This window comes from Pararge aegeria, chromosome 8 (genome assembly GCF_905163445.1).
Source record: "Pararge aegeria chromosome 8, ilParAegt1.1, whole genome shotgun sequence".
NCBI classification, from domain to species: domain Eukaryota; kingdom Metazoa; phylum Arthropoda; class Insecta; order Lepidoptera; family Nymphalidae; genus Pararge; species Pararge aegeria.
In genome coordinates, this window is record NC_053187.1 from 19,279,674 (window position 1) to 19,294,228 (window position 14,555).

The 14,555-nt window shown below is 36.7% G+C and overlaps 1 protein-coding gene across 1 annotated transcript in view; it reads right to left on the minus strand.

Moving 5' to 3' along the window:
- LOC120625575 overlaps positions 1 to 12,792 on the minus strand; it is a 190,634-nt gene extending 177,842 nt beyond the window's left edge. Inside the window, exon 1 of the mRNA XM_039892630.1 lies at positions 12,304 to 12,792. Coding sequence (XP_039748564.1) covers positions 12,304 to 12,451 — 148 coding nt within the window. The 5' untranslated portion in view covers positions 12,452 to 12,792. The remainder of the gene's footprint in view (positions 1 to 12,303) is intronic.
- Positions 12,793 to 14,555: the final 1,763 nt, after the last annotated feature.

Below are 14,555 nucleotides of genomic sequence, written 5' to 3' on the forward strand. Positions count from 1 at the left end.
CCTAAACTCATAGACGTCCAGGTAGAATCCAAGCAATTTGATTGGTTCCCGCCGTTATGCGTCTCCCGGCGTTAACCAATCGGAGAATGACAACCGATCGTCTCGTTCAAAATTAAGATTAAATTACAAAAAATAACAAAGAAGTGGAAATTATAATTCTAGTTAAATTTAAATCCTAACAATAGGTGACGTTACAAATATATATAAGTTATTATTTTTTCTTGGGATCGGGATACATGGTTCAAAGCGCTGGGAAGTCGTCGTCGTAAGTGAAGTATGTAATAGCAAAAGCCGATAAAGGCTTGTTACAAAACTTACTTGGTAAAAGGTTTAGGTTTAATGTATTTCTTTTGCCAGATACCTGTGAAACTTTAAATGAAATGGACTTTATCAAAGTACCTAACCGAAAGACTATGTATACGATAGGTACGCATATCTTAAAGGGCCAAATTCAAGTAGGCCAAGTAACATCGTGCGATTAGTTTTGAATTAATGAATACAGTTTTATTGTACACCACAGAAAAAAGTTGTTACAGAGATATAAAGACAGAGCAAGAGATACAATTTATATTATGAGTTTGTTATAATATAAATTGCATTATAAGTTTCAGTCGCGAAAAGTCGCCCTATCCTAAACAGCAATAAGTACTCACCTACGTATACCTACTCATTATATCAAATCAAATACTTATGCGATTATAAATGCTCGACTAATCTGTTCATCATAAAAACAAAGTTTTTTTGCACTGTTACTAATCAAATAAGAATTTAATGCAAAAACAAGTACCTACCTACCAAAGCATGCAAAATCACATTCGTAGATATAGCATTGCTACGCAACAAGGTCAGTGAAATATTGCTAATGACTACACAAATTTTAACTTTTTTTGTATACCTATTATATTTTATAACAGTTAATTACAAAAAATACCAAGAAACAGTACGCAGTGGTAGGATGCAAAGGCAGCCTTATCATTTATAGTGTATAATCTTTTTTGTAATGATATTGTTACACCACTCGCTTGACAAAGACTTATTACAAGATATGTTATCTATAGGTAAAGTACGTCAATTCATTCATAATCCCGCATCAGAAGAAGATTCTGATCATTTTTTGTATTCTCGCGTCCAAGAATCCCTCCGTCGCGTAATCTGAAAGTTGGCGCACTGAGTTATGCTGACTTTTTAAACTCTCTCTAATATTGCGATTACGAATTTTTTTTGGAATATAAATAGTGAGAAATTCATTTTTATATACTGAATTGAACCGTTATTAGACTTGAGACTTGAAAATTGAAATGGACTTTTTGAATGAATATTTTAGTGACAGTGTCCGGGAAAGTACTTGACAGGGTTTGACGGCCGAGTTGCCGGTGGGCAGCGACCCGGTTATCCGAGTCCAAGGCCGTGGGTTCGACTCCCACAGCTGGGAAATGTTTGTGCGATGAGCATGAATGTTTTCCAGTGTCTGGGTTTTTATGCGTATATTATAAGTATTTATGTATATTATTTATAAAAAATATTCATCAGTCATCTTAGTACCCATAACACAAGCTACGCTTAAATTGGGGCCAGATGGCGATGTGTGTATTGTCGTAGTATATTTATTTATTTTATTTATGTTTTCCAGTGTCTGGGTTTTTATCCGTATATTATAAGTATTTATGTATATTATTCATAAAAATATTCATCAGTGTAGTCATCTTAGTACCCATAACACAAGCTACGCTTACTTCGGGGCTAGATGGCGATGTGTGCATCGTCGTAGTATATTTATTTATTAACTACAGCCGTGCTTAGTTCTGCCGCAAAGCAGAATTGTTGCAATGCTGTGTTCCAGTCTAAAGGGCTTGGTTGACGGCGTACAGGCACATGAGGCTTAACACCTATACCTCAGGTTGATGGACACATCGATGAGTGTGCTCAGGAACTTCACAATCTTGTCCCTCTGTCCCCGTTCTTCCACAGAACAGTGAGACTCCGTTAGCGGTGTATCCTTATGTGGTTGACATTCCATCAACACGCTCGAAACGTACCGCTAGGATGTGGAACGCCCTGCCGGCAACCGTGTTTCTGCCACGTATAACTTTAGTACCTTCAAGGCAAGAGTCAATAGGCAAGCGTGCTCCAACCTAGACCTCATCATTGCCTTCTAACGGAAACATGATTGTCGCCAAGCACAGGCCTATCGTTAATAAAAAAAACGTGTTATTTAAACTAGTAAACTAGATAAGGCGATGGTTTTCTAATTTCTGTCAAATGATGCTATTTAAAGTCTTGACACATCTCTCTTTGAACACTGTGTAGTTGTATTTTTCTTGTTTGTTGCAATAAAGTTATTCTATCTGTCTATGTTTCTTTTGACTGTCCGCGTAACAAATTGTTTAAGCTTCGGACATACAACGGCCGCAGGTCCCCTCACCACCATACAGCATTCAACAATTGATGATTGATTGCTTCGAAATTTTTTACGAAACGTACCACATTATAGTTTAAATTTATCAAGGTCTCGTGCAAACACACTTTTAGTTGTACATTATTGAAGTTGCATTATATACTAATTACGACGAAATGGCGAAATCCCAGCTCTAAGAGAGCACCATGACCTAATTGTAATAAATTAATGGCGGTACGACCTCAAAGGCACAGTGTTGAGAACTTACAGTTCTCGGGTTCGATCCAAGGCTTAGAAAAATTGGGAATTAATAATTTCTGAATTTTCTCTAGTCTGGTGTGGAGGGTTCAGCCAGTCTAGTTACCCCCGATTAGAGATATAGCGTTCACGTACGATGTAGCGTAGAACCAGATTCGGGGTTTGGGTTGGATATAACTACACAACCCCCAACAGGTAAGACCGCTATCATCTTAGACTGCATCATCACTTAGGTACCACAATTTATAGTATATTGTGCAACAAGTGCGATAAGTTGTCGATTGCCCACGAGAGCGAAGTTCATTCGCTAGAAAATTAATGCGTAGAATTAAACAGCTCAATATTAATTAATTATTTCTACTTTCGTTCAAATAAATTGTCACATTTGAACAATTTGAAAACGTCAAATAGTATCTGCAACCCGTGCGATGTTGTCAACGTCATTTTGCTTGCGACAAGGATAGTTTGCGTGTGCTAAGTACAATTTGCGTGCGCCAAGTAAACTTGTCACACTTAAATAACAGTTTCATTTACGAAAAAACTCACGAGTCATTTTAAAATGGGCAAACAGCTCTTTTTCAACCGCAACGACGAGTACTAAGATACTACTTATCCCGCGTGGGTTGTACAACAAGAAGTAACGTCAGATAGGTAACATAGCTGTTGCTCAATTCAGTATTTTTTCTAATAACTTGAAACGGCAGTACCTAGGTACGTACTGGTAGCATTTATTTTATGGAGGGTGTGAATAACATCAAAATCGAAGCAGCAGTCAAGCCGAGCATAGGTAACAAAACTAACAAACAGTGAAACGACGGCCAATTGGCGCGACCCTGCATTCTGAGTCCAAGGCCGTGGGTTCGATTCCCACAAATGGAAAATGTTTATGTGATGAACATGAATGTTTTTCAATGGCTGGGTGTTTATGTGTTTGATATAAGTATTTATAGATATCTATATATATATAAAAGAGAAAGTGTGTGGGTATGTTCCGTATAGGCTCCGAAACTGCTGCACCGATTTCAATGAAACTTTCAGGGAATCTCCGGATTGACCCGGCGAGTAATCCTGTAAAGTTTGGTGACGATCGGAGCACTCCTATTTTTTAACTGTCAAACTGTATTTGACATACAGCTTTTATTTACTATGATGATATTCTATTGTTGGATGTACATGGGTGTAGAATTATCTTCGCCCGCTCGAGAAGAGAATAGAAGAGAATGAATACGGGGAGAAATAAATGATTTAATATATTATGAGACTTAAATTAAAAATTTAATGATGTAAGTTTATTGTTTAAATAAAATAAAGCGAAATCTAGCCCGGCGAAGCGGGCTGGGTACGCTAGGTATTCCTAAAAATATTCATCAGTCATTTTAGTACCTATAACACAAGTTACGTTTACTTTGGGGCAAGGGCGATTTGTGTATTATCATAGTATATTTATTATGTTTATTATAAACACATATTAATCTGAGAGGAGACCCGTCAGCTATGACTATGACACATAGGTTACGATGACATTTGTCACAAATAAGAACTTGTATTAGAATTTTTACAAAAAAACCGCAAAAACGCAGCGCACGACGATTGGGGGTGGTTACATAATACACCCATAAATGTTAACAATGGAATTGTAAGCAGGAAAATGCAGTCGATCGCAATGGATGTTTTTCCAGCATGTTACGAATTTTCCTTATGCAAATTGGATTGCAATAGGTAACTAGGCTTATCTTGCGCGATTTTTCTTTTATAGCTATGTACAATTTAATATATTATTTGAAAGAAAATTCTAAAATGGGTTCTACTTATTCAAGAATTTTCTTTTTTCTTGCTCTTGACGTCCTATTCCAATTTTTTTTAACGATCAAGTTATATATATAGTAATGTAATGTTTTTATTCTACTACAATTTAGCCCTTGACTGCAATCTCACATGGTGGTAAGTCATGATGCAGTCTAAAATAGAAACGGTCTAACCTGTTATGGGTATGGCAGTTATATTAAACCCATAACCTTAATAGGTTTCCACGCGGGTTGGAGCCCCGGTACTCGCACTTATACATATTGTTCTAGGCAAACTATACTTTGAGATGGTGATAACAAAAAAAAATACCCGGCTAGGCTTTAGGTTGAATTTGACGAACAAAGATATCATCATCCCCTTACAATTATGTAAACATATGTATGTATGAACGCTTCATAAAACCCTGTGGTAGGCCTGCAGGAATAAATATTTTTTTAATTTGAATTTAAAACCACCGATAAAAACTGGCCACACCGATAAGGCAGTATGTAAACTTAATAAATCACAATGAATTTCATAAACACATTCCTACAAGAAAGTAAATTAAACAATCAAAGCAATCATAACCATGCTTACTCGATCTATTGGACATTTACTCGACAGCTCGACGGACACTTTATTAAATGATCACACCAATTATAACAATATAATCTCTATTCGTATAAACATACGATCTATATTGCGTTTTAGCTAGTTCTGTAGAAAAGACACGCATTGTTCGCGATACGCAAGTGCGTTACCTTACCAGCTAGGGTTGCCAAACGTGTTTATTTAAACAACAATTTGAAGAACATAAATATAGTTAAATCTTTGCAAATCTCTAAACCAAATCAAATTATCGCTATCTGTCTGTTATTGTCATTGACATTATGTGTTTGGTTGTTCATCTGTATATTATAAGTATTTATGCATATAATTCATTAAAAAAAATCTTCTTTGCCCATAAAATAGTTTTTTAAAGTAATAATTCTTTGAAGCGGTTATAGCGCAGGGAGCTCGAGCCGAGTTCGAATCCCAGCACGCACGCACCTCTTAACTTTTCTAAATTATGCGCGTTTTAAGTAATTAAAATATCACTTGCTTTAACGGTAAAGGAAAACATCGCGAGGAAACCTGCATGCCTGAGAGATCTACATAATGCTCTCAAAGGTGTGTGGAGTCCACCAATCCGCACTGGGCCAGCGTGGTTGACTACGGCCTACAAGAAAAACACGTCGAACTGCCAACCCTGCTACTAGCTTGTAAATGCTAATGTTCCCACACTAGCGAACCAAATAGGTATTACACAAGCAACGCGTAACAGAACGCCTAAGGTCGGTACTTCGTAGTTTTCACAATCGCCTAAAAACGAACATACTTCCACGTCGATTCCTGCTTCACCTTTTTTTTATTACATTAGTTTTACGTTTCAATATGTATTAGTTTAGTTTTCTGTAAGCATAATTGTGTTGTTTGGAATGAATGTTACCGCTGCAGCTTGCGTTTTACCCACATTCTTACCTTTGTGCTTTTTTTGTGTAGAAATGGTTGAATATAATATAATTATAACAGTCCAGTACATATTTGTGGGCAGTGAATCTACTTTCTGAGTCATTTTACCACTACAAGTTAGCCTTTGACTGCAATCTCACCTGGTGGTAATTGATGATGCAATCTAAGATGTTAGCGGGCTAACCTTTTCGGTAGGTTTGGTAGTCATACCACTAATTGGTTTCTTCGCGATATCGCACCGGAACACTAAATTGCTTAGCCGCACGTCTTTGTCAGTAAGGAGAAAATTCTGAAATTATTAATTCCTAAGTTGCCGGGAATCGAACATAAGAAGACACAGAAGTCGTCAAATCAGGGAGGTTCGATTCCCCCAACTGAAAACTTTTTGTGTGATGAACATTAATGTTTTTCAGTTTTTATATGTAGGTATGTTATAATTATTTATGTATATATTATTCATCAAAATATTCAGTAGTACCTAGTAGTACCCCCGACACAAGCTACGTGTACTTTGGGACTTAATGGCGATGTATGTCGTGATGTATTGTCGTAGTATATTCATTATTAATTATTTATATAAGTAAAATTTGTTGTTGGTATGGATATGCCAATACCCCTACGGGGTACGGGAACGAAAAAGTTCGTACATATCCAGGAATTTAGGCCCGAAAATGGGGAAATTTGTCACCGCTTGACAAGAATTATTTAGGAGAAATAAGTAATTTTATCTACTTATTTTTAGATCTGGATCTGACATAAGAGGACTTTTTCCTCGTTTCTGTATATCACTAAGGCATTAGGTATGGAAAGCCTTTCCGGCGTCCGCTTCCTTACGTGTTTATAATTGATCCTGATCTTATTATTTCCAAAGCCGGAGTGAATGTCTATTTACGTATCCGACATCTTCACAAGTTAACTCATTATTAAACTAAACTAAAGTATAATTCCAACTACCTTAGTGGCAAACACTAACGACAAGAATGAAAATTCATAATATAGGTACCTACCTATGCATATTTTTTGTATACCTCTTAACCGATTGTGCTCCCGAACTATTTATTCTATTTATTTCAAACCTTATCTTAACAATACCGAATTGCATGTCAACTTGAAATTTCATTGAAACGTCAAACCTCATTTGCTTTAGATACTCGCTTCTGATACGCACTGTAAAAATCTGGAATTTCGGTAGCTACAATTGTTTATTGTAAAGTAAACATCTCCAGACTCCTGAGGATGCTGCGCTGTCGGAACGAAACGTGCGTAGTGTTCACTGTGAAAGAACTCTTTGGTGTTGAGTATAAAGATTGAAGAAATTTTAACTGCCCCGTACATAATCTCCTGCTTTCCGCGGAGTATAGCAAATTATGCTTTTTTTTCATAATACAAACTGGAATGCCCTGGAACTGGAATTCCGGCTTTCGTTTTATTTCTCTATAATATAGTTAGTTAGTAGTTAATAAAGATCCCTTGGACTGCATTCCGCACCAACAATTTCATTTTAAAAGGACTGAATATCAAGGAACGACTTTCGTCTACGGTGCAGTTACGCATACCTATTCAAGTTTTTTGGCCACATCTCAAGGAATGAGGGGTCGATTGAACGATTGGTGGTGCAAGGCCAGGTTGAAGGAAAAAGGGCAAGAGTGCGGTCACCTACTCGTTGGATAGATACGGTGAAATCGCTGACCCAGACAACTGTGGTAGAATGTTTTCGACACGCTACCAACCGCCAAAAGTGGAGAAGAATCGCGCGGGAAGCCGTGTAATCCAATTATGCCTAGCGCCATGAAATAAAGTCAAAGTCAAAGTCAAAAATATCTTTATTCAAGTAGGCCCACAGGTGGCACTTTTGATGCGTACATAAGAACCACACGGTAGTGAGATGATGGCGATAACCACATTCGTAAACTTAAAACTAAAGCTACGATGGTTCCAAACGCGTCCTGGTCTAAGAAGAAGCCCACAACAAACTTAGCCGGGTGTTTTTTTTTGTTATCACCATCTCACAATGTCATTTTAAATTATTAGAAGAGCAACCTGGTTAGAGCAATAATTTACACCCAAGCTTTTTTATATAATAATACATCTCAGCAGCCACGATAACTCTGCCAAGAGTGCACTACTAAGAAGAGAAGAATATAGGTCGATTTAATATAACTGAAACATTCCATCTGACGGCGTTATACTTACAGAGTTTGTAACCAAAGTTAAATCAATAATACTTAATTAGAGTTGAAAAAAGTTCAGCAATAAAAACGCAATATTTTGAGATAACATGATTACGTTCGGAAACACGCTTAATCTCGCCGATGCAAGATGATTATTTATTCTTACATAAATCTGTCGGTTAAAATGATTAGCACTTTTAAAACGAGGCAGCCCCAGTCTCCGATGGCCACGTTAACGGGGACAGCTGTAAATTCAGGTATACTAAGGATTTGTAGACACAGAAATACATATTTTGCATCGTTTCAAACTAGTTATTTTTTTTATTCAACTACAATCTACAAACAAAGTTAGCCGTTGACTGCAATCTCACCTGTAGAAAGTGATTATGCAGTCGAAGATAGTAGCGGGCTAACTTGTTAGGGACTATGTCAGTTATATTAAAGTCGTGAAGGTGATAACTAAGTACATTAATTTAAAACCACTGCTCGACGCTTGGGTTCCTAGCGCCAACAAACAAAATCAAAGATCGGTTGTAGGCGTTCAATTGGAAACTACGTTCTCCTACCTCTGACTAATTCAGTGTACAGATAAATTAAATATTCATAATGGATCAAATCAACAAACACAAATTGTTTGGACGATTTTAACGCTGAAGGACATACACGTGACACCAAAAATCAAACTTGTTATCAGGCGGCCGAAGTTTTATTTTGTTTTAAAGAGTTTGTAATTAAAGCATCGGAAAAGATGGGAGACCTTGCCGTGTTTACCTACCTCCCGACCCGTTTCCAAAGTATATACTAAGGTGCCTATATTGTATGTTCGTAAAATGCCCATTATATATGGAAAATAAAAGAAAAACTTAATTGCAACACAACACAATAGGGAAAACACAAGTTAAACAAATAAAAATACATGTTTAATATATTTTGTGTTATTGTTTATAGTTTTATTTTGTTGTTGTACAAGAAAGTGTATTTACTTTCATTTAATGGCCACCTTACGTTACTATACAGAACCGCAGTTCTCAATTAAGCTCACAAATCGGTCGTAATGTATTTTTTTCTTATATATTGGGCACGCAAGCCACGCTACCAGTGCTCAATTTGGATGCAGCCTAAAAAATTAGTCTTCATTTGAAGCTATACGCAGTATTGGTGATGGGGAAAACGCCGAAAGGGCATTCCAGATCCTTAAAAGCGGGAAAGCAACGCGTCCATGGAATATCAGTTACGTAAAAAGTGCAGTTCCCTACGATGCTTCGCCGAAACAGTTCTTAGCACTTAACGCTGACGCCGGTTGAACGTTCGTTAGCTTAAAAAGTTTCCCAAATGTAAAAATTGAGGAGGTTTTACAACTTCCTTGCGAACTCATTTTTACGTTGTCCGGTGGGAGGGTTCGGCCGTGGCTAGTTACCACCCTACAAAAAAGATATGCCGCTAAGCAATTAAGCGTTCCGGTACGATGTCGCGTAGAAACCAGTTAGGAGTGTGGGTTTAATATAACTGCTATACTCCCTAAGACGTAAGCCCGCTTCCATCTTAGACTGCATCATCACTTACCACCCAGGTGAAATTGCGGTCAAGGGCTAGTAGTAGATTTTAAAAAAATACGAATGCACTGTTAAGTATCACTAACAAATTCAAGTCTTAATTTCAAGGCGGCCTCAGAATAAATTTTTGGTTGGAATCTATGGTCTGACTCTACATCAGATTCGGGAAGCAGATAATACAGATTACAGAGAGGAGAAGCCGGCATTAAAAGCGGCAATTTATAACATTATACAATTTAACAATCATTATTCTAGCTTGTGTTGTGTGTAAGAGAAAGCGGAGCCGGTTGCTTTCAAGTAGATAATTGTCAACTAATTCATCAGTTGCATAGTATGACTCTATTTACCTAAATACACGTTTTCACGCTCGTGAAGGAATGTAAGTGATATCTTCATGTTGAGTTTTTGTTATTACAACTTACATAATTCTTTAGTGTAAACGGAGTTTAATTATTATTAGGTTTAATTCACTTGCAAAACATTCGAAATTCATATTTCAAGTAGGACTAGTTTATAAGCACTTTTGAAACGGCAAATTAATCTGAGTGACTCTTCACCGGTTCGGAAGGCAAAGAAGAACCGGCAAGAAACCCAGACAGAACAACTCTTTTTCATTTTACAATCTTTAGAAACAACGCATTTGCGTTTTAAACAATGCCCCATTAGATGACGTGAGAGTGTGAATTCTACAAATAGTTTTACTACGCATTATATCGACACAAATATGCCGATAACAAACTCATCGCATAAAACCTATAATTACCTTGAAATAACTCATCACACACAAATATCGCAACCTACTCGACAAAGCGTCCTGCGTCCTACCTATAAAGTGATCAGTGACGATGGATCTTCGCATTCCAACCGCCAACGTAAACAAATACATATAAATATTTATAACCCGTGAAATCGTATTCGAATCATCCGTTTACCAGGTTACTCTATAAAGCGCCGGACTACAGTATATACACTACAGTATATTCAGTGGCTTTCACTGGGCTTCTTATCAGGGTACGTACAGCGGCAGTTGTATATGAATTTTAAGGTAGGCAGTGCTTTTGTGAATGGACGAAGTGCAAGCCACTGACTATATTGGCCTAGGGCAGTCTAAATTTTGATATTTAAAAAAGATGGATAGCTGTTACTGTTAGTTATGTATTTATGTTGTTTTAAAGTATATAGCTTTGTTATTTTTGTAATATTCATTTTACTTCTAACTGCTCCTAGCCAATCTTAACGAATTTATGCAAAGACATTTGTTGCATTCTGGAGACCAATATAGAATGCTTTTAGCTCGGAGAAAATGCAAACGTTATCGCGGACAGCAGCTACATAGTCTAAATTATACCTAAATATCAGCATAAAAATAGGAAGTTATTCCTAAATCACAAACACATACCCATCTATTATATTAATTTGTGTATTGGTCGCAATATTCGATTATATGCTTATTCAATAAATAAGCCATTTAACAGTACATTTAAAATAACGATATCGACTTTCCTGAACTATGTACATAGGTACATCGTACTTATTTTAGTGTACTGTTTATAAAGAGTTACGTACACAATTTCCATAGATCTTTATCAAAGCCTGTTGCAGTTCAAACGAGGCCAGTACAGTTAGGACTAGATATAGACTAAAAGTAACGGTAAACCTTTAGGAATTCTGTAGAAAATTAAACACAGATTAGTGTCTACATTGAAGACTAATTGCATCAAACAGTTCTTGTTACCAGTGGTTGCTGACACATGATTTTGCAACGTGATTATAAAATGGGGTATATAGAAGCTCCACGTGATTCTATCAGAGACGAGGAGAAACTAGCAGAAACAGAGTATACAATGAAGATTAATTTGCTATACTCCGCGAAAAGCAAGACAATCTGCACGGTGCAATTTATAATTTCATCAATGTATAACCACACAGCGATGATAGCCCAGTGGGTAGGAGCTCGACTCCACCGGGGGGCGGAGTTCGAATCCCAGCACGCACCTCCAACTTTTTTAAGTTATGTAAACCTATTTTAAGTAATTAAAATATCACTTGCTTCAACGGTAAAGGAAAACATCGTGAGGAAACCTGCATGCCTGAGAGTTCTACATAATGTTATGTATGTTATGTTATTAATGTTCATGTTCAGGCTTAATGTTCATTGCGTTGGCATATCATTGAATTCCGCAAAGTAACGCCTGCTTCTATACAATATTTAGAACCAATTAGGATATTTATAATTTCCGAAATTTCTCTGGTCCGATCTGATGGGAGTATAAGACCATCCTACCGACAAACGATTTAGCATTCCTGTTTAATTCCGTGAAAACCATAAGAGTAAAAAGTAATTCTCATACCTACCTCTAACAGGCTAGCCCGCTACTTCCTAGCATCAGGTGAGATTGCAGTCAAAGGCTAACTTGTAGTTGAATATTATAGCAGTAGAAAGGTGGTAAGAATTTCGTACCCTTCTTACTTCCTCTACTTAGTTACTCACATCGCATACTAAAAAATCTTTGAATCAATCTGATATCCATGTTATCATCTTTCCACACCAACAACGGACTTCTGTTTCTCGAGGAATGACCACTGCAATCCATTCCAAATACTATCTGATTCGATTCCAAAACCTTACCTGCTAAAAGACTTTTCCCATCCTTCCTTTCGCCCTGCTCCTCAGTTTTAGCACCAGCCTCCTCCGAGGATCCATCATCACACCTCACCAATAGGAATACGCACACACACACAAACGTGATCCTTAGAAACTCCCGCATTTTAAACATAAGCAACTATATGTGGGAAGCAATGGCCATGTTTCTGTTACAACACTTATCGATAACACGTATGATCCAAGCCCAGCAGTCACATTTTCGCTTATTGCAACTCGCTACGCGTTTCCCTCAATGACATATGTAGTTATGTACACACCGACATTGTTTAGAAAACACACGTTTACAATCACCACGTAATATACTAAATACACTTTACACTAGCACTAGAGAAAATGGACAATTTGTAAAGCTAAAACTGTGTAGTACGATTTAATTTGGGAGAATGTTTTGCACGGAATGTTTTTCGATCGATTTTATAATAACAAACACGGAGCGTGTCAGACGCGCGTCTCTCGCCGCTCGAGCGAAGGTACTAGTCAGTTGGAGGGGATGCGTTTTCCCACTACTGCGCGCGCGCAAGCCTTCAATGGACGCTGTACGATGCACCGCTATTTGCATCTACATATATGCCGACTTCCAACTTCAACTTTGGCAGATGCGTTTTTATTGTATTATTTATATGGAATTTGTTTTAAATTCGATACTTACTTTCTTAGCCATAACTGTTCAGTTTTTTTTTATTTGAAAGATTTTACAATTTCACATGATTAATCTTTGAAGATGGAAGACGTTACTCCTAAAAGGATATCAACATCACCAAACCTAGCATTTTTACTAATTTCAATAAATTTAAAGGATTTTCCTGATGATGCTTATTCGGAATTGATATTTCGTAAGTATATAATTTTTTAGTGTGGAATTGTTACTGAATATTGAAATATAAAGTTAATATTTAAACTATCTTTTAAAATATAATGTTATTCAAAAATAATGGATGGGCATGTTGGTACGTCTATTGATGCCTAACAACAGAATCTCTAAGTTTGTAATGACCTAAGCTAAGATAAGCTATCATAAACTGCGGTCGGTAATTAAGCTACCGATACATAAAGTACCGTTGTCGTCTTCGATAACGGATATCGATCTTAGTCACACGTTTTTTCCTGTACCAGTTAACAAAATTCAAATTAATAATTCATATTCTAAATTCAAATTCTAAATAAAAACCCAGATTTCAAAATCATACAAACTTTTATTATATCCGCAAACCGAGTTCTTCAGACCGTAACACAGCAAAATGCTTGGCGGGAGAAATAAGCATGGTGGATCTACTATTGCGTGCTTGCTTTACCATAGTACATCTTATCAACCTATCACCGGCCCACTACAGTGCTGGGATCTCCTCCCACAATGAGAAGGGCTCAGACCGTAGTCAATGCCGTAGGCATGTTGGCCCAGTGCGGATTGGTGGACTGCACACGCATTCGAGAATATTATGGATAAAACTCAGGCATGCCTTCAACGGTGAAGGCATGCCTGAGTTTTATCCATATATATTACTTCGTACTGAAATGAAATATAGCTTATGTTACTCGCGAGGATGAGCTTACTAGCAAAAAATAGTACTAATAACATACAATAAAATATTATCTTTCCTTTTTATAAAATTAGTATAAATAAAGATTAGCTATTATTATTTATATCAGACCATGAAAATTTAAGTTTTTAAGTAGTACTTAAAGATGAATACATTTGAAATAATTTACATTTATCGGTTCAATTGGTGAAACTAATAGAATTCGATACGTATTTTAAAATAAAGAAAAATCTCTTTCAAGAAAAGCAGTTTACAAAATTATATGTACTCGTATTTGCAAAACAATACGACGAATGCAACGGATAAGCATATTACAAAAGTGCTATTTAGGTAAGACTCTTTACAACAAATTAAATAAAACGCTTTCCATACATAAAATGAATAAATTTAATTGCAAAAAAGTGGTCACTAATTATTTACAAAGCTTAAACTATGTTGAAACAGAGGACTTACTGAAGCGTATTCACTGAATAATGTTGTTGGATTCATATTAAGGCAATCACACACACTCACTAACACACGCCACACACACACACATACGTCACACACACACACACACACACACATACGTCACACACACACACATACGTCACACACACACACTCCACACTCACATACTCGCACTCACGCAATCACACACACACACATAAAGTAAATTAGTTAATTAAGAATGCACTG